This window comes from Pelobates fuscus, chromosome 2 (assembly GCF_036172605.1).
Source record: "Pelobates fuscus isolate aPelFus1 chromosome 2, aPelFus1.pri, whole genome shotgun sequence".
NCBI classification, from domain to species: Eukaryota; Metazoa; Chordata; class Amphibia; order Anura; family Pelobatidae; genus Pelobates; species Pelobates fuscus.
Window position 1 is genome coordinate 180638316 of NC_086318.1, and position 22097 is coordinate 180660412.

The 22097-nt window shown below is 41.2% G+C and overlaps 1 protein-coding gene across 1 annotated transcript in view; it reads left to right on the plus strand.

The window, feature by feature from the left end:
* The window catches only part of LOC134586241 (probable ATP-dependent RNA helicase DDX43), a 70892-nt gene that overhangs the window by 11524 nt on the left and 37271 nt on the right, over positions 1 to 22097 (plus strand). The window contains exons 9-16 of the mRNA XM_063441734.1: positions 502 to 643; positions 1155 to 1255; positions 4453 to 4540; positions 5253 to 5380; positions 9586 to 9695; positions 10359 to 10497; positions 15671 to 15758; positions 16999 to 17119. Coding sequence (XP_063297804.1) covers positions 502 to 643; positions 1155 to 1255; positions 4453 to 4540; positions 5253 to 5380; positions 9586 to 9695; positions 10359 to 10497; positions 15671 to 15758; positions 16999 to 17112 — 910 coding nt within the window. The 3' untranslated portion in view covers positions 17113 to 17119. The remainder of the gene's footprint in view (positions 1 to 501; positions 644 to 1154; positions 1256 to 4452; positions 4541 to 5252; positions 5381 to 9585; positions 9696 to 10358; positions 10498 to 15670; positions 15759 to 16998; positions 17120 to 22097) is intronic.

Here is a 22097-nt window from a genome sequence, read left to right on the forward strand (position 1 = left end):
GGCTCCCTTTAGTGCTCTGCATGTATATGCTTGATACTCATCATAGAAATGCTTTGAGCTACTGCATCTCTATGCAGAGATGCTGATTGGTGCATTGATTGCTGGGCATGTGCAGTAGCACCCCAGTGATTTCTTATGGAGAAGCATTCGCTTGACTGAGAGACCAGTACTGCAAGGGGCTAAAGGTAAGTAAATCTTAAGTTCTGCCTTCTTTCATGACTTTGCAATTTTGCACAGTGTGTGTGGGTTTGTGTTTTTTTTTTTTTTTTTTTTAAATAATTTTCATCGCTGTGATTCCTTTCTAATGTGGCATTAAATAATTGTGTGGTACATTTTCTAACTGTAATGTCAACTCATGGAATGTTGTAGTTTACTGTATGTAATAGTTTCAATGTATTTAATGGAAACCAATGAGTAGCTGAAGATGATGTAATTATTTTTTTGTATGAAAGTCACATTTTAGTTTTGTGTGTAACATTTATTTACACTTTTTTTTTTTAGTTTATGTGTTTATGGCGGGGGAGATCGTAAGAACCAGATAAATGTAGTCACCGAAGGAGTTGATATTATTATAGCTACTCCGGGACGATTACATGATCTTCAAATGAATGATATAGTTAATTTAAGAAGTATAACCTACATGGTAAGTGTATGGATTTGAGGCAAGACTATGATGTAATATTTAAATGGATTTTGGTGCTGTTTGTTGGGGTTTCTTTTTCTTTCTTTTTTGCCATGTTGCACAAGGTAAAACTACAGAGCTTCCCTTAATTAGAAAGATTCCAACAGCTGCTAGATTTTTTTAAAGTGGCTCTGTCACCATATGGGGTCTTTGCATATTTTATCTTAGTATATCTTTTGATTGCGTTTGGAATTTCAGTGTAATTATAATGGTGAATGTGTATAGATAGGGCATGGTTAATAGTGCTACAAATGCTTGTATTTATTCATATAATAAAAAAACTGAAGATGCAAGAAATACTGATAATTATTTAGACCCAAACTAAAAAAAATGCATGCATGTGTTGGTGCCTGGAGTGCCCGTTTACCTTGCTTGTCCATGTTCAAAAGTTATTGCAGTGAGTGATTAGACAGATTTTCTTTTTTTTTTTTTTTTTTTTGAATATTTTCACATAATGTATTATTCCTTACAGGTTTTAGATGAAGCAGATAGAATGCTAGATATGGGCTTTGAACCACAGATTAAGAAGCTCTTAATTGACATAAGACCTGATAGACAGACCATCATGACAAGGTAACTGCATGAAATATGAAAGTGTTTTCTGTATATAATTGCGTATACTGTCCCTTATGAACTTGTTTTGAGTGTGGTGTGGGTTTTATTTTTTTCTTCTTTTCTTTTCTTGCATCCTGAGTGATACATTTTGACTACCGAATTTTGTGTTTGTTCTCCTAGAATTATTATTATTATTATTATTATTGCCATTTATATAGCGCCAACAGATTCCGTAGCGCAGAATAAGAATATAATTGAGTTTAATTTAAAATTTAAAAGAGCTTAATGTTTTCAGCAGCAGGAAATTTGACCATGAAGCAGCAATTTTCACTGAAAGCATTTAGCATGCTCTTTGATGTGACTTATTTTTATTTTATTTAATTTTTTTAGAATACACAGACATTGAACAATAGTTGTAAACATTGGTTCTGCAAATATTTTATGAAAAACTAAAGGCTTTTACTGTACATTAACCTCTTAATGCCGTTACGGCGTTCTATGCCGTCCCGCATTAAATGGGCTTTAAAGCCGTTGCGGCGGCATAAAACGCCGTAACAGCTTTGAGCCCTGGAGCCGCTGGGATACTTACCTTCCCGGCGCTCCGCTTCAGCAGGACTGCCTGACAGCCCTCCCATGCTGGTGGGAGTTGTAAAAAAAAAAAAAAAAAAAAAAAAAAGATTAAACATGTTAAAGCGACACTCCAGGCACCCAGACCACTTCTGCCCATTGGAGTGGTCTGGGTGCCAAGTCCCTCTACTCTTAACCCTGCAAGTGTAATTATTGCAGTTTTTTTTTTTATAAACTGAAATAATTACATTGCAGGGTTAACTCCACCTCTAGTGGCTGTCTACTAGAAAGCCACTAGAGGGCACTTCCTGGTTTCTAGCACAGGAAACCTGTGCTAGAGTGTCGCTGGACATCCTCACGCTGTGTGAGGACCTACAGCCTCGCTCATTTCCCCATATGAAAACATTGAAATGCATTTCCAATGCTTTCCTATGGGTAGAGCTAATGCGCATGCGTGGCATTGCTGCGCATTAGGTCTGCCCGGCCGGTGGGCGGGATCAGTCTCGCCCACCGGCTGACGCAATCAGAGTAAGGAGCGTCACGGAGGAAGAAGCAGCGACGAGGGACATCGTCACTGCCTCAGGTAAGTTACTGAAGGGGTTTTTACCCCTTCAGCAACCAGGGATTGGGGGGGTGGGAGAGGGGACCTGCAATCCGTTTTCCTGTACATAGGGGGTACTGTTTTACTCGGGAGACTTCGCTGAACACAAATATTAGTGTTTCAAAATGATAAATTGTATTACAACTATGATATATTTAGTAAAAGTGAACTTTTTTTTCATTTTTCACACACGAACGGCACTTTTACTGACGATATTATTGTTGTAATATGTTTTACTGTTTTGAAACACTTATGTTTGTGTTCAGTGAAGTCTCCCAAGTATAACAGTACACCCTATGTACAGATTTTATGGTGTTTTGGAAAGTTACAGAGTCAAATATAAGGCTTGCATTTAATTTTTTTCACATTGAAACTTGCCAGATTGGTTACGTTGCATTTGAGACCGTATGGAAGCCCAGGAATTAGAATTACCCCCATGATGGCATACCTTTTGAAAAAGTAGACAACCCAAGGTATTGCAAATGGGGTATGTCCAGTCATTTTTAGTAGCCACTTAGTCACAAACACTGGCCAAATATTAGTTTTTTTGCTTTTTTCACACAAAAACAAATATGAATGCTAACTTTGGCCAGTGTTTGTGGCTACTAAAAATGACTGGACAAACCCATTTGCAATACCTTGGGTTGTCTACTTTTGCAAATGGTATGCCATCATGGGGGTAAATCTCATTCCTGGACTACCACACGGTCTCAAAGGCAACATAACCAACCTGGCGAATTTCAATTTGAAAAACTGAAAAATGGAATGTGCTATATTTGACCCTTTAACTTTCCAAAACACTGTAAAAACTGTTAGTGGGGGGTACTGTTGTACTTGTGAGACTTTGCTGAATCCAAATATGTGTTTTGTTTTTTTTGCAGTTAAAGCTATAACGGTATTATGACATTTACAGCTAAAATGTCTACAAATGTATTTTTAAAAATCTTAATTTCTCAGTTTTTTAAATTTTATTCATAATAAATTGTTTCAAATATCAATAGTTCATGAAAAATTAAAGAACAGTTTCTCCTGAACAAAGTGATATATAATAAGTGTGGGTGCGCTTAATAATGAATGGTGAATTACGGTTGAACAGACATATAGCGCAAATACCAGTTTTTGTTTACATTTTGTTTTGATCAGAACGTGTACTATTGACTCCGTCCTGAAGGGGTTAAAGGGACACTGTAGGCACCCAGACCACTTCTGCCCACTGGAGTGGTCTGGGTGCCAACTCCCACTACCCTTAACCTTGCAAGTGTAATTATTGCATTTTTTTTTTATAAACTGCAATAATTACCTTGCAGGGTTAAGTCCTCCCCTAGTGGCTGTCTATTAGACTAGAGGGAACTTCCTGCTCTATAGCACAGGTTTCCTGTGCTAGAGCGTCACTGGACGTCCTCACGCTGTGTGAGGACCTCCAGCATCGCTCAATTCCCCATAGGAAAGCATTGAAAAATCGTTTTCAATGCTTTCCTTTGGGGTGCGCTAATGCGCATGCGCGGCATTGCTGCGCATTAGGTCTCCTCGGACGGTGGGCGGGATCAGTCTCGCCCACCGGCCGACGTAGGCAGAAGGTGGAGCGGCGGGGGAGGAGCAGGCAGCGACATTGGTCATGTCGCTGCCTCAGGTAAGTCACTGAAGGGGTTTTCACCCCTTCAGCAACTGGGGATTGGGGGGTGGGAGGGAGAGGAATCCTGCAGTGCCAGGAAAACTGATTGTTTTCCTGGCACTGGAGATTTCCTTTAAGGGAAATTTAGTTTACAAACCTTAAGTACTGAAGTTGATGATCACTGATACAGGACAAACAAGGACTTGGATGCTACTTAAAATTATATTTATGTTACAAGGCATGTTTTGGTGTAAGTAGCTGTAATCTAAAGATAACTCTAAAGTGTATGTACATAGACCCATATATATCTATATAGCTCTCCACAGCCATGACTGTTTTGAATGAATAAGAGATGCTCATGTTCTCATTAGTGCGCTTTGATCTGTCCGATAATATTGTGTTACATTTTTTTTTTTTTTTTTTTGTCACTTGTAGTGCTACATGGCCTGATGGTGTACGTCGTCTTGCCAAATCGTACTTAAAGGATCCTATGATGGTATATGTGGGGACGCTTGATTTAGCAGTAAGTTTTAAAATTGAATGCACTCCATTTGTAGCTACTGCTCTGTATTTGTGATAAATGATCAGAATGCTTGACATCCCGATTTTAGCAAAGTTTCAAGCTTCAATTAATGGTTTACAAGACAAAATCCCAGGCTCTTTGAAGTTGTAGTTTGCTAACAGATGGGAGTCTGGTGTTTGTGTACCTGATCTAGAGCATGCCATTGTCTCTTGTGGTTTTGTGACAAATTCTTATATCTTGTGCACAGCAATGTTTCCATCTGCACAGTTTTTGTCAAGCTGAGTGGAGGTCGAAATGTTGCTGTGCACTTGATGTTCCATTAAAAACCTGCTTATACTTCAACACAGTGAATGCCTGAGCATTTTTTTTTTTTTTTTTCATACTATGCATGTGGGGTGTGCCGGCCCTAGCTCAGGTTATCACCCTGTTGTTGTATTTAGTTGAGTGCAGTCTATATTTTTTTTTTTTTTATAAATTCTTACTTCTTAGCTGTGTAAAGAACATCGCTTTTTGCACCCAAAGACCAGCTGGAGAAACTAGCTTGACAACCCTATGTAGTATGTGTATATTTAACCTTATGTGGCTTTTAGGTTTTTCATAAAGATCTGAAAATGTTGAACCTAATGTTTCCCTTTACCTTGGAAAGTGTGTATTACATAAATTTATTTTTTTCTATTTTTTTTTAATATATATATTTTTTCCACTCCCTCAGGCTGTAAATACAGTTACACAAAAAGTGCTGATTATTCAAGAAGAAGAAAAAAAGGCTTTTACACGACATTTTATAGATTGTTTGAAGCCTGAAGATAAGATCATAATATTTGTTGCGAAAAAACTAATGTAAGTATTACTAGTCATTACTTTTTTTTTTGTACTTTACTTCATGAGCACATATGTTCTCATATTATCCGCTCATTTTATTAGTCTACCTTGTGCTTACTATGTGCTATTGAACCTTTTTTACTCCAGAAAATAGCATGTTCAGAACTGACTTATTTTCTGCCAAAAGCTATGGTGTGACATACCGTATAAGCCGAGTTTTTAAGTACATTTTTTGTGCTGAAAAACCCCAACTCGGCTTATACTCGAGTCAATGTCTGTATTATGGCAATATACATTGCCAAAATACAGACTGGGGGCTGGCAGCGAGCGCTTACCTCTACTGCAGCTCCAGTCAGCTCCCTTCTCCTCCGCGCCGGTCCGTTCAGCACCTCTGTCAACTCCCAGTGTAAATCTCGCGAGAGCCGCAGGGTCATAGTGCGGCTCTCGCGAGACTTACAGTGTGAGCTCACAGAGGAGCTGCACGGACCGGCGCGGAGGAAAAGGGTGCGGACAGTATCTGCAGCAGAGGTAAGTGCTCTCTGACAGCTCCCCTCCCCCCCCCCACTGAACTGCCAATGCCACTGGACCACCAGGGAGTGAGAGCCCCCCTCCCTGCCATGTATCAAGCAGGGAGGGGGGGCGAAAAAAAATTAATAATAATAAAATAAAATATTAAAAATAACATTCAAAAATAAATAAAAAATAATAATAAAAAAATAACAAAAAAAATACAATTATAATTAAAAAATAATAATAAAAATGCCCACCCCCCACCAAGGCTCTGCATCACACACACACTGCACTCATATACACGCACGCTGCACTCATATACACGCACGCTGCACTCATATACACGCACGCTGCACTCATATACACGCACGCTGCATTCATTATATACACACACTGTAAATAAATATTCAATTAATATAATTTTTTTAGGATACAATTTTATTTAGAAATTTACCAGTAGCTGCTGCATTACCCACCCTAGTCTTATACTCGAGTCAATAAGTTTTCCCAGTTTTTTGGGGTAAAATTAGGGGCCTCGGCTTATATTCGGGTCGGCTTATACTCGAGTATATACGGTATATTAAAATTGCTAGGCATGGCATTGATACAGTCTAAAGAATTTTAGACCACTAAACCCTCTCTTATAAGAAAACATAAGTAGACTTCCGGCCGGCGGACCGAGGCGAACAGACGCACTACTCAGGAGCTCCGTGCTAAAATCGGGGAAATCACGCCTAATCAAAGCCAAACTTACCCCGTTAAACGCTGACTACACACGGGTACCCCACAAGCCAGATGGGACGCAAACATAAGAAGAAGGCGGCAGAGGTATCAGCCCCGAGGCTCACAATAGGGGAAATGTGGAGGCGAGCATGCGGCCCGAGTGAAGCCAATATGGCGGCGCTCCATGGAGGCTGCACAGACTTCTCGGACGAATATTCCGAGGAAGCAGATGAGGAATACCTCCCAACACCAGACCCAAAACCAAAGAAAACCCAAAGCAATGCAAGGAAAGACCCTGATGCCGACCTCGTGACCAAAAAAAAGCCCTACTGGCAGATCTGCAAAATAATATTCTTGCGGACGTCACGGCCTTAAGAGGTGAATTGCAATGCCTGACAGGCTGCATTACTGTGCTGGAGGCCTCCTCTCAAGAACACCGGCGCACTATCGCTACAGTGCAAAGTGAAATGCGGGAATTGAACCGCAAAAATACGCTGCTTGGATGCCCAGGAGGACGCGAGAAGACGACACAATATTAAGGTCAGAGGGCTTCCAGAAGATCTGCCGGAGACAGAAGTCCCGCACACGATCAAACGCCTTCTGACAAGCATACTGCCCCCAGGTAATACTATACCTATCGTGTCCACAGATATCTTCAGGATCCCAAAACCAGCCAAAGCCCCTGACTCAGCCACAAGGGACACTATACTTACCTTTAAAAATGGAGCGGACAGAGCGACGCTCCTCACCGCCCTCCGGGGAAAACCCCCCTTACAATTTGAGATTGCAAAGCTGACATTTTATGGCGACCTGTCAAGGGGTACCCTGGCGTGGCGTAGATCACTCCGACCCCTCACCGCCACACTCCAGCAACACAATATTCCGTATCGTTGGCGGACCCCCAACTCACTCCATGTGCAGCGCGGTGAGACAACCCACCATATCCACGACCCACAAGACACAGCAGAACTACTACAGACCTTGGGCCTAACGTGGGACTCAATCCTCCAGGCGCGCCTCAGAGCCCCCACCACACCGACTCACAGCTGGAACTTGGCGGGCAGTGCCCCATTCGTACCCCGAAACCTCACACCAGTCACATACGCCGCGGTCACCACCTAAACAGAACTGAGACGCCTTCACCTCCACTCCGACGTCGCCATCGCCTTACTATACCGGACCACGACACCCACCTCTGCCGAGCAACCTATAACCTCTGGGACTTCACTAACCATTGACCGGTTTATTGTTCCACTCTCTGCTGGGATCCAATACGGCTATCAAGAGACAATAACACAATCCAGTCAACCAGCTAAAGTCTCCTACCCAGGGGTTGGATTTCCATGGCTGGTTATCGCAACCCACTTTTTCTACTATGCCTCAGCTAACAAGCTTTTATGGAATCTTGTACGATCCTGAAGCGGACAACAACCCTGTCGGCCCCAATACCGGGACACTGTATGAAGTATATAGTCCCTACTGTTTGCACTGTTGTTACTCACTCCTGTACCTATCTACTGTACCATTTACTGTCTCGACTGCTGGTGACCGGTGGCACATTGATATATTGAGCACCCAGTTATTGCACAAAGCGTAAACGGCCTCACGCACCCAACAGTCACTCACCGGAATGACTGACTGGCAATACACAGCATGACGCTTTTATAGTTTGACTCTTACTAAACTCACCAGCCCCCATGCCTCTTGCCACCCACGAGTCACACTAACCGTAGCCAAACTGTACACTCAGACACCCCACACTAGCCACGAATTCCCACATACACAGATCTACTTGGGTCCTTCCTAGCTCACTATCAGTACACACGGAGTGTGAACCCAACAGTACTTACGATACACTAATTGCACTGGCTCACGCGCACTAACCTACTCCTGTCTTTACCAAGGTCCTAGTGGGCTACCTTCAAACCTTTACCTGCTCGGTGTTAACCTAATATATAATTCAATGACGTCTAAAAACCTGCTCTCCTCACGTTTTATACTAAAAATCTCAACGCTATAGCCTGTCTGCTCCCCTGAACTGAGCAGGATTGCCATACCATCTGTAATGACCAACATGTAGGCCTCCTAACCACCCAACCCGCTTACATATATTGTCAACTTCCACAACATGACACCCTACTCTTTACGGACGCAACAGTTCCTAACTTCTTGTACATGTTTAATGCCTGGGTGATACACTATTGATTGACTACCACTAATCTAGCGAGTCTAGCCTGTTTATAACTAACACAACATGGTATTCTGTTATGCTCCTTGCGTTTTATTACCTAACCTAGTATGCCTCCTTTTATAAACCAGTTCTTATAACTTCTTAAAAATGTTTAGCGCATGTTAAACTCACTGCCTTATGTCACTGCCTTGACTCTCTTGTCTAATGTTTTTGGGGCATGACTCTAACCACACCACTCATTAGTGGACCAAACCACAGTGCAACATCTCCTCCCCCCCCCCCCCTCCTCCCTTCATACAGCATGCATAGATAGGCAAGTCCTCTAGACACCTCCAACACCTTACACACTCGACTTACCCTTATAGAGCTAAAATGTCAACGTTATATATGCTGGTTACATCCACCGTCTATTCTTGTATACCGTTAAAAAATGGGCACAATATATGTCTTACCTTTGCGCATTTTGAACTGTACGACTGCATACTGTTACCTAAGCAACTGTTTGACCTTATGCCTGCAAAAATAAAGAATATATAAAAAAAAAAGAAAACACAAGTACACGTCTCTTGTGCATGTAAATATCAAAGTCTTCATGATTGATTCACTGATAAGGTAACTGAAACTGTTTAAATGGGAATCTATTAGTACATACAGTGTAAAGGAAAACGAATTCAACCTTTTATTGCATGTAAGCTGCTATTACTAGGCGTGGGCCATGCAGTGCTGAATGTATAGTCATGCCTAAAGTTTAGTTCTTTTGTTTTTTATTTTTTTCCTTTTTCTCATTTTTCCATCACAGGGCAGATGACCTTTCGAGTGATTTGTGTATTCAAGGAATTGAATGTGAAGCTCTCCATGGGGGCAGAGAGCAGTGCGATAGGGAGCAAGCTCTGGACGATTTTAGAGAAGGTAAACTAGATAATTTTAGGTATAATGCTATAGTATTTACATAATTCTCATTATATATTGAGTTATTCTTTATGTATAACTCGAACATGGTTATTGCAAACATCCTGCACCTTACAAAACCATTAAAAAGGTAACTCAGATCTAGTGTGTTCTTCATATGCATATATTTCCATCAGGCACGATGGATAGAGTATTACTGTACAAATTCAGTATCATGCTTTTGCAGGATTCTTTTTCATGTCTTTTGTACCTTGATGACCATTATTTGGAGGTTTGATACACAAGTCATTCGATTTTTCTTCCCAAATAACTGTCTGGACCACAAGTGCAATTTCACTCAATTTTGTAAATACAAGTGAAAAAAGTAGCAGTGTTACAAGGCCATTTTCTCACAATTCTCAAGTATTTATTTTTAAATTTAAAAAAGGTTTGCGTGGTTTTTGGTTTTAATAACGTTTTGTGTGTTATGCCCATGACATGGTTGCAAAAATATGTTATATTTTGTACTATTGATGAGAAGTGTACAAAATATGCCAGACTTAATTTGAGAGTGTTAGCTGTTTTTGTGTGGGTGTCATTTATGTAACTTTTATTAAGATTTATTTTTTTCCTGCTTTGTGTAAAGGGTATGATTGTATGACATGCAATTTTATCTCTTCTCAGGAAAAATACGAATATTAATAGCCACTGATTTAGCTTCACGTGGACTAGACGTCCACGATATTACAATTGTTTTCAATTACGATTTTCCTCGTAATATTGAAGAATATGTGCATAGAGTTGGACGCACAGGAAGAGCTGGGTGAGTAGAATCAAAAGAATTTTGGTTTTATTTTCAAGTATGATTTGATAGTCTTTTTATTTGAAAATCATTTTATGTTGATTATGGTAAATATTAAGCTTTTCTCCAATGGTTTAATTCCTTGGTCTCCTCACTAGTGCCGATTCGCTCTGCCCCCTCCAACATTTGCTTTCTTATAGTCTTCATAGCATTTGTAATGTAAAAGCAAGGTGTTTGTCCTGTGCAGGTGCACTTTTGTAACTCCCTATGCATATATTCTATTCCCTGAATGTTATTGTGCTACTGTGAATTATATTTGTAGACTTTGAATTACTGTTTGCATATCTGAAAATATATTTCTGGACTATTTTCTCTAAATTCCCTGGTCCTTGTGTAATGATTTTAGAAGCCAGACCCATTTAAGTATAATTTGGATTTTTGTTTTTGGATCAAAATGCATAACTTTGCACTTATCTATATTGAATATCCTATATACCATATTGTTCAGTTTCCTAATTTATTGAACTTTTATTGTAGACTGGTACCTGACCATAATTTTGTGTTGTCTAGAATCCCTTACAAAACTATGAGTAAACCTATTAAAGTAATAGACACTCAAGAGTATAAAACCTTTTAAAGTACTCCACTTACTACTCTTGCCAGACGTGATAATTTTCCATTAAACCTTTCAATAACAAACAGTTTGCAAAAAAACACACCCTTCAGAATCTGAATATTTTGGGTGTCCTGGAAAGTAATGTTTAAATGTATTTTTCATTAGAATGCTTAAAGAAGCGCAATATTTAATGGAAACAAAAAACAATTGCTGGACAGGACACTATTTATTAGAGATGCACCTAAATGGAAATTGTGGGCCGAAACTGAAAATTCAGGATACCCTTGGCCAAAAACCGAAAATGACTTTTTTTCCCCAAATGGTTTTAAAAAACGTTTTTGGTTTCCATCCCCCCCCCCCCCCCCCCCCCCCCCTAAAATTGTATTAATATTAGACTTTTTAACCCCTTAAAGGACCACTCTAGGCACCCAGACCACTTCAGCTTAATGAAGTGGTCTGGGTGCCAGGTCCAGCTAGCTAAACTGCTATGTTTATTAATGGGTTAAGCCTTCCCCCAAATCCTCTAGTGACTGTCTCATTGACAGCCGCTAGAGGCGCTTGCGTGATTCTCACTGTGAAAATCACAGTGAGAGCACGCAAGCGTCCATAGGAAAGCATTGATAATGCTTTCCTATGCGACAGGCTGAATGCGCGCAGCTCTTGCCGCGCGTGCGCATTCAGCCGACGGGGCGGAACGGAGAGGAGGAGGAGAGCTCCCCGCCCAGCGCTGGAAAAAGGTACGTTTTACCCCTTTTCCCCTTTCCAGAGCCGGGCGGGAGGGAGACCCTGCGGGTGGGGGCACCCTCAGGGCACTCTAGTGCCAGGAAAAAGTGTTTTCCTGGCACTCGAGTGGTCCTTTTAAGGACAGAGCTTCAGAAGCTTGTTTTTTTCACTTAATGACAACAGCATTTTTTGCTGTTTGCGTTCAAATGTAATTAACATTTTACTAATTTATTGCACCGATGTAATATATATATATAATGTATGTATGTGTGTGTGTGTGTATATGCTTATTTATTATAAAAAAATACAGAAAAATGTTGTTGGTTTTTTTTTTACAGTTTTTGCAATAATAATGTGTGCACAATTAGTGCAGGTTAAGGAAAGTAATTAAAAATAATTTAATTTAGTAGTTCTGATTTACAGAATATATAATGTGTCTGGGATTTTCAGTTTTTTTTGGTAGTTACAGGTCACAAAGCACAAGGAGTAAAAAATGTTTAATGTGGAGCGATTTTTAGAATTTGGTATGTTTGTCTTGTAAGCTTAATAGCCATAAAAGAAAACAAAATTGCCACACAAAAGTATATATTTATATAAAGTAGACATCACAGGCTATTTACCTAAGGTTGTTTTGACACTTTCTACGTAGCCATTTCACCGCCAACCTCTGCTAAATATTGGAGTAAAATTGTGTTTTTTGGGGGGGTTTTGGCACACAAACTTATAACAGAACTCCTCATGTGTGTTTTGTAGTTGGTGTGTGCTATTCCTGTACAAAGTTTTATTTTGTGTTCAGTTACATCTGCTGAGTAAAATGACACCCCCATTGTATGTCTTTGGCACTATTTCGTGAAGCTACAGTGCAATATAGGAGACCTGTCCTTTTCAGTATTCACAGTAGAATTTTGAGAGACGGATTTAATGAGCCTCTGCTTCCATTTGGGGTATTATAGTAGTTTGACTGTTCAAAAAAAAAAAACCACAAAGGCCTACCATTTGTAAAAGTAGACACTCCAGGGTATCTCATAAGGTGCATATTGTGCATTAGCATTCCCCCATTCTTTCACCAATATATGCCAAAGTATGTGGTAAAAAATAATTTTGGGCATTTGTTTACATACGGATTGCATTTTTGCTGGGCATTTTGTATATTTCAAATGTGCCACTAAGTTTCCCCCCCCCCCCCCCCAAATTATGCTCAGCTAAGTCTTCTGAGTAAAAGGACACTCCCAATGAATGTCTTTGGCACTATTTCGTGAAGCTACAGTGCCATATAGGAGACCAAGCCATATCCGTTTTTACCGAACTTTGAATTTTGATGCTGGGCCTATGTGCAATTTCCAAGCATCTTTGCAGGTTTTAAATTCAAACTACCCCACAAAGGCCTACCATTTCTTAAAGTAGGCACCCCAGGGTATTTCAAAAGGCATATTTTGAACCTTAGCGTGGGATCATTTTTCCGCTAGCTTGTACTAAGTGTAGTGGTAATAAGCGTTTTTTCTGCCTTTTTGACACACAAATGCCTCGTTTCCACTGAGAGGATCGGTTTGGGTCGGTACAGTTTGGAAGGTTTAGAATGGACCAGCCCATTCTGGTGAGCGTTTCCACTGCAAGTCAGACCTTTCAGGGCCATGCAGGGTTTAGAAAAAATGCTTTTCCTGTCCACCAATCAATGGATTGTATAGTAGCTCCGCCCTAACGGAACCGTTCCATTTCCTATGGCCCTACATCTGAAGCAGGACCCTGAATGAATCGGTACGGTTCGCTTATATGGACCACTTTCATAATGGAAACACCCAAAATAGCGAACCGTACCGTACCGAACCGATCCGCTCAGTGGAAACGAGGCAAAAGTGATTTTGCAAACCTTATGTGTGCTATGACTGTATAATAGTTCATATGTTGCTCAGCTAAGTGGTCTGAGTACAGCAATACCCCCGTATGTACCTTTGCCAGGTATATGTGGATGTTGAAGGGGCACATTTGAGACGCAGCCATTCAGTTTTTTTCTAACTTTGAAGTTTTACGCTGTGTCCATGTTCCAATTTGGAGTAGTTTAGATGGTTGATTATTGAAACTTCCCCACAAACACATACTATTTATTAAAGAATACACCCTGGGGTAATTCAAAAAGCATATTTTGAAACTTAGCGTGGGATCATTTTTTCTCTAGTTTGTTCCGGGTGTAGTGGTAGTGAGCGTTTTTAAATGTATTCTTTTTACTTTTTAAAACTTTTCACTTTTTAAAACAAATTTTTAAACTTTTTTGTTTTGCTTATTCATTTTTTTTAAAGTTTCCTAAACTTTCTTAAAACTTTTTTTTTTTTCTATTCTTTTTTTTTTACCGTTAATCCCTAACTAGCAGTAAGCAGCACTAACAGTATATTCCCAATTTTCCCATAACTCCCACCCCAGATAGCAAAATATTTAATTATACAATATTTAAATTAGTTAATTAAATAAATTTAACCCCTGAGGGTTAAAAAAATAAATAAAAGTTAATCGTCAGTGGTTAAAAAAAAATTAGATCACAGTATAATACTGTGATCTGTATTTTGATCACTGTAGGCAGTGATCGACTGGCAGGGAGGGGTTAATTTTTATTTGGACTGGGTAAAGGGGGGTGTTTTTTTTATTTTTTTACTTAAACGTTATTAAAACTTTTTTTTAAACTTCATTTTTTAACTTTTTAAAGCTTATTTTAAAACTTTTTTTAACGTTAACCCCCTAGTTAGCCTAACACTAAATCCCCCAATTCCCCACTAACTTCCACCCTCCCCAGCTAGCTAAATTTTTATAATTTTAAAATATTTAAATTAATTAAAATAAATGTAATAAATTTAAAATGCAATCCCTGCCAATTGATCACTGTAGTCTGTGATCAATTGGCAGGGAAGGGGGTTCATTTTTTTTATTAAACTGGGTAAAGGGGGGTGGGATTTTAATTTTTAATTTTTTTTTTTTTACAGGGGGCAGGATCAGCACTGAACCATCTCCCTGCACTTCACAGTGAACCTGGAAGTCCGGGGAGGCGGAAGGTGAGTATACTGAGCACATGTGCTCGCTCTGACATGCTGTCACAGCGGGCACATGTGCTGGGACAGCCCAATCCGGTGCTCCCGGTCTGCCTCCAATACAGAGGCAGACCGGAGCACCATTAACCCCGCGGTCGCGGCAATCTGGGGTTAATTTTGCCGCTTGACGGACAAGGTCCGTCACTCGTCGTTAAGGGGTTAATGGATTTAATCTAAAATGAAAAACTTCCCTTCTCAGTTCTCTTTTAGTGGCCCCTCCCCAACTTAATGTTCCTCTCCCCTCCCTCTTTTTTTAGTGTTCGCCCCCCCCCCCCTCATCCCCAGTCCCACAGTGTTTTGTTCTCTACCCCCCTTCTCCTCCCCCACCGTCCCATAGTCTTCTCCTCCCCTGTCCCAAGTGCAGTTTTCTTGACGTTTCTTGTTATCATAACTATCTATTATTGTGATCTGTAATCATCTGAATTGTTAATGCAAGCATGTCTGTTACAATATGCACTAAAAAAATGTTTGTGTTTTTTTTAATTTCTGTGAATTTGAGCAGTTTTCCGCCGAAACGGGATAGGCCCATTTTCGGTGAAAAATGTCGGCGCATCCCTGTTTATCTTTATCTGAATTCCCAAATGAAACTGGAGGCACTCCTGTAGTAGTCCTACTTACTTAACAATTATGCCACTCCCTAAATGTTACGGTTTTCTTTTATTCTATTAAGTAGTTTTAAAATAAATATTGCTATTTTATTTGCACGTTTTATGTGCACTTTATATTATAGATTATTTTATTTGTACTTAATATATATTAAATATAATATGATTTCTTACAGACGTTTTGGAGAGTCCGTTACTTTGGTTACTAGAAATGACTGGAGAGTTTCGGAGGAGTTAATAAATATCTTGGAACGTGCAAACCAGGTAAGGTTTTGTTGGTGTTTAATTATAGCTATATCTATATCTCTCATGATACATTTTTAAAACATTCTGCTTCAGTTGAAAGTGAATTGGAGGACATTTGCTGAGCTGAAGAGCAACACCTACTGTGCTATTCCTTTAGAGCCTATTTATCAGTTTAAAATGTTTCATACAATGACATGGTGACACGATCTTCATCTCTTAGCAAATCATTCCTTGCTTTTTTTTTTTCTATACTTGTGTGTTATATTTAGACACAAACTTTGTTTAACTAATTCACAGTAATACAGTAGGCAGGTAGACATGTAAATGAGTCCCCTATTAATTCATTGTTCGTTTGTGTTAGCAAATTGTAAGTCAATGTCTCAGGTTTTTAAAAGAACAATATAGACACCAGTACCACTACTGCGTCATCATATAACCTGTCCCCAGCTGTGTGAACATTTGCGTTTGCCTGGAAAAGTCAGTATTTACACTCACAAGTTCAGCATCTTTACCGCTATGTATGTATGCAGGCTCTGAACGCTCCTCATAGGGATGTATTGGTTGCATGTATCTTTATAAAGAGATGATGACTAATGGCAATTTGCTGCACATGCACAATAACCTTCAATACTTCCCTATGGGAAAGTTTTGGAATGTCCGAAATCATCAAGATTGATTGCAGACAGGGAGGCGGGGCAGCAGCACTGAGATCTAAATAAATAACAGAACACAATGTACTTCGGAGGAATGTTTTCATCTCAATACCTCCTTTACATACATCTTCATTGTAAATGGACTCTCTTAAGATTGATAGAGAAAATATATATAATTTAATTTTTCTTTAAAATATTTCTCTCTCCCTGCCCCCCCACCCAGTGAAGAGTTCTCTAATGACCCTTGGATGATTCATATTGGTTTTCCTGACCATTCTATTTAATGTACTTTGCCAATTTTGTTATAATTTATTTTTTGAGGGGTAGGACTAGTGGACTGAAACCATGGCATTTGTTCGCATTAATTAGCTTGTTAACTGGGTGCTTAATAATTTATCTGTTCGGTTATTCCCTTAATTTTAATGTATGCAACACAGTGCAAGTTCACACAATTTGCATCGTTTGGCTTTTAAGGTGTGGCCTGATCTGTTATAGTCACATATATTGAATATATACACAGTAATTGACAATTTAAAGATAATGGTTGCATAGTACCGCCCGTGCAAAACCTAGAGATTAAATTCTAGTTTCAAATCTATTCTTAGGAGGTTCCAGATGAGCTTTTTCAAATGGCGGATCGTTACCGGGAATTTAAACAGAAGAAAAATCGAGAACGCGACCTAATGCCCAACAAAGGAAGATGGCGTGACAGTCGTTGATATTAATGTATGCATAAGTCTGTTTTTAAAATGTGCTATAAAGATTATAGCAGAACATACTTAAAAAAAAAAAAAAATCCAAATCTAATTCTGCCTTCACATGTGTTCTTGTCATACAAGACATTAGGGTATTCTGCATCAATGATAGATGCCTTTTATTTTGACCACAGTATTTGGGGAAAAAGCATGACCTGTCATTTCTGTAAAATAAAGTCTCTGGACATATTTGAGTCAGAGGAGAAAAATATATATGTTGTCTTATATAGTGTTGGTGGGGTTACGGGAGATTTATTTATATTTATAATTTTATTTTTTTTATGAGTGGTGTACTCCTTTTTATATCTGGACGATAAAAAGCAGTCTGTAGAGAAGTATTATACTAGAATAAAAAGTACAATTTATTTAGTAAATAATAAACTAAATTTGCTTTAAAAAAAATATAATGTTATGGGGGCGGAGCTAACAGAGCAACTGAGGACGCATTTCTCGGAGCTCCGTCTCTGACCTTTATAAAAACAGAGATTATAGGGTGGAAACCGGGCCCAAACAACCCCACAAACAATCCAGGCACGGGCTGAAAGAACATGGGCAGAAAATCTAAAAAGGCAAAAGCCGAAAAAAGCCCCCACGGGAGGGACATTGGCGAAATGCTCCGGCTTTCGCAACAGGCCGCATGACCCAAAATGGCGCAGCACGACGACCTCTCCTACTCCTCGGAGGATTTCGCCACTGACATCCTGGAAGGAGCATCCTACAGGCACCCCCAACGCCTGGGGACCGAGTCACAGCCGACTAACTCAAGGTAATGCTGGCGGAACTCTGCAAAGATTTGGCGGCAGACATGGCCTACTATAGAAAAGCCATTGAAGGGGCCACGACACAAATCACTCAGAGGCCAGCTCAAGCACCCATGACACAAGGCTTCATGCAATTGAACAGAAAGTTACAGACCTGGTCAAATGGCAAACCGCTACCAATGACAGGCTGGATACCATAGTGGACCAAAGAAGATGCTACAACTTAAAGCTGAGGGGCATACCAGAGTCGGTAGGTTTTGACAACTTACCCCATTACATCAGGCGCCTCCTCGAAGTCCTGCTCCCACTGAAGCGGGTGAAAACCATGAAAATTGATGGCATGTTCAGGCTGCCGAAATCACCCCGAGCACCGACAGCGGACCTCATACTGAGGTTTCAAACACTAGCCGACATGAACTCGCTCATGACCGCACTGCGGGGAACCCCCCCCATACTGTTTGAGGGGGCATTGCTAACAGTATTCCCAGATTTGACCAGGAACACAATAGCCTGGCGAAAAACCCTGCAACACCATCTCCGGTTTAGAGAAATCCCACACAGATGGGGCACCCCTCGAGCCATATCATTCACTCACAACGGGATTACATATAAGGCGCAAGATAAACAGGAGCTTGAAACTCACCTGCAATCAACAGGCATCCTGCAAGCGGTACCTGCATCCAGACAGGGCATAGCCCAACTGAACCCAGACAACATCCGGGACTTTACCCCACGGAACTCCTTCAGAACCTCCCCAGGCGGATCGCCCACTTGAGGAATCACTGACCAGCTAACATAAAGGGACTCTCCTCTCTTTCTCATTCCACCACCTACGCAGACGGAACGTTTCATAAAGTCAGAGACTCACGCTCAGCAGACTAACCAACCCTCTTTAAACATGCTTACATAATAATGCATTGTTTTTCCTAACAAGACTTTCTCAGTATGTTTCCCTCAAATAAATCGTAATACCTAGTGGCCGACCCAACTAGAATGCATACATGCGCCAAATGCCGCAAACATACCACACGTTCTCACATGGAAAGGCAGATGCATACAACGCAGAGACGCCACTTAACCACATTAACCCACGATACCCTCACACCCCCCCCCCCCCCCCCTAGCCGACACACAGCGGACCACATTGAAAACGACCACACTGAACAGAGGCAAGGGGGGCAGCCCTCAAGGGCAGACACATAGATAGCAGTGCCACACTCTCTTCACCCCCAAACGGTACTACTGTTACCACTACAAAGTTTTTTAGTTTTTTTTTTAGTTAACTATATTTTATAAAAATGTGCATAGATATAAAAGCCATAGTTGTTGTAAATGTCTGTTAAAACTGTGAACATGAGCTGTTGTAGCTAAGTTTACAACGATGTTAGCTATATGCACGCAAAAATAAAGAATTGGAAAAAAATAAAATAAAGTTACAAATAAAACTACAAGGGGCGGAGCTTGACAGCCAAACCAAGCGTCCGCAATACTCCGGAGCTCCGAGACACAAGCGTTAAAATACCCACACAAACGACACCTAAACCACGGCAGGGACCCCCAGCTCACCCCCTAACAAAATGGGACGCAAAACGAAAAAGCCAAACCTGGAAAAAACAACAACCCGGGACTCGCCATAGGAGACATGTAGATACAGGCCCGAGGAGCAAGCGGACCCAACATGGCGGCGCTCCGCGGAAGATGCTCGGATTTCTCAGACGACCTCTCAGGAGAGGATTACTTACCGGCCACCATGTCAGGACGGCCCTCACAACCGACCAACGTTGACCCAGACTCCACACCAGTGACAGTGTTGGTTCTCAAGCAAATACTCGCGGACCACCATAACGACATCACTGCACTGAGGGATGACAACCCGCCTAAATACAATGGAGAGCTGAACAGAAACAAATACCCGGGACATAGAGGAACTTAAACGTACCGTGCAGGAGCTACAGCTACAACAATGCTCACACGAACACCGCATGGCCGAGCACAAAGACGCCAGACTGCGTGACAACCTGAAAGTCAGGGGACTCCCGGAGGATATAACTGAAGTAGAGCTACCGAAGGTCATTAAACCATCAGACCACATACACCCCGACTATCTCTTCAGGATCCCCAAATCACTGAATGCACCTACCGGGGCTACCCAGGACGTCATAGTTGCATTCCGAAACAGAATTGACAAAACCGCAGTACTGGACGCCCTGCAGGGCAGGACACCCCTACAATTCGAAAACAGGGTGCTGAGCTTCTATGCCGTCCTCTCCAACGGCACTCTGGCATGGAGACGTTCCCTCCAACCACTTACCACCCTTCTCAACAACAGGGCCTCAGGTACCGCTTTAGACCGTCCCACACTCTAACCATCCAGCAGGGACCGGTCTCACACCAGATACGGGAAATATGCAACGCAGCACCGCTCCTGCACTCACTGGGCCTACCTATGGACTCCCTCTGCCAAACGGGCCAGAAGAGCCCGGCATCCCCACAGCACAGGTGGGACCCGACAAGAACTGTCCTGTTCGTATCACAAGGACTCACACCCGACCCATACGTTGCTGTTACCACCTGAACTGGGCCGGGTGCCAGATCGTCAAACTTGCTGCGTACCTGCGTGTATTGTCATAGCCCCGGACATTTCCTACACTTTAACCCCAACGATGGTGGCTCATTCTACTGCAGTTTACTAACCACTTTTCTTGTCCCTTAACGCAAAGGTAACCTAACTAACCACGTAACAGAGTAGGTGACACACATACCTCTCAGGGCTATCAAACTCGGGCAGAATCCCCATTGACACACACCACCCCTTATCGCCAAGTCACAGCCTCGCTTAATTTACTAGACATAACACACATGTATATGTTTAACCCCTTAAGGACCAAACTTCTGGAATAAAAGGGAATCATGACATGTCACACAAGGGGTTAATGTCGGCGTTACACTCTCTTAAATTAATGGCACCTGTATGCAGGCTAACCCCCGACCTGGAATCTACTTAGACATACCCACACAAAGATAGATGTTAGTGCTCTTTTATTTTTTTTTTTTTTTACTGTTTTAACGCAGGCCTCGCTGCCAGTGCACCCAGGGATTTTTTTTATTTTTTTTCCTTCCTCCTTCCTCTTTCTCTTCATAATAGACACGCACAGTACACACACTTTCACCATAACCGTTAAGCGAATGATATATATATATATATATATATATGAGATCCTCATCTTTGCATGTATCAACAATATAAGCTCACACATTGCACACCACCTCCATCAGAACCGCTAAGCTTTCAACACTGCATAACAGGCATCAGGTCCCTAGGATCCAGGGGCGGGCTGGGCCAGGGGGCAGGGAGGTAAATCCCAGGCCACCCTAAATTATTTTAAGACAGGCGGCTGCAGCTCTGCTTCTCCCCTGTAGCGTGGCCGAGCTCCTCTCCGGTCCGCAGGGCCCGGCCAGAGTGATAGGAAGGTGCACACTCAGTGTGCACTTCCTGTCAGTCCGGCCGGGTACAGGAAACAGAAACTCTGCGCGGAACAGGAGTTTCTGTTTCCTGTAACCGGACGGACTGACAGGAAGTGCACACTGAGTAGCCACTTAGTCACAAACACTGTTTAATTGCAAAATTACACAAGTTCATGTCTACAAGGACAGAGGAGAGTTTGTCACGTATTATCCTCAGACCTTCGTCGTGGGATATAGAGGTATAAAGACTGGACACATCTAGTGTCACCAGTAACTCTGTAGGGTCAACCGGTAGATAACAATTTTTTTTGTAGAAAATCTTTAGTGTCTTTAATATAAGACGTGCCAGAGGTCACTAGGGGTTGGAGAAACTGGTCTCCAAAAATAGCTAAAGGCTGAGAAATTGAATTTGTCCCCGCCAAACATGGCGACCAGGGGGATAGCGTACATCTTTATGGACCTTTGGTAATGTATAAAAGACAGGTGTTCTGGGGAACTTGTTAATCAGAAAGACTGATTGGGAATTTGTGATTATTTCCTCTTGGAGAGCCCCCTCTACTACGGTTTGAATTATCTTCGCCACATGTGCTGTAGGGTCATTCTATGTGGAGACAGGACTAAATCAACTACCAAAATAAAAAAGCAGCAGCTGTTTTTTTTTTTTTTTTTTTTTTAAAGTAAGCAAAGACCATTAGCACGATTTTAAAACCTCCGTTCCTTAAA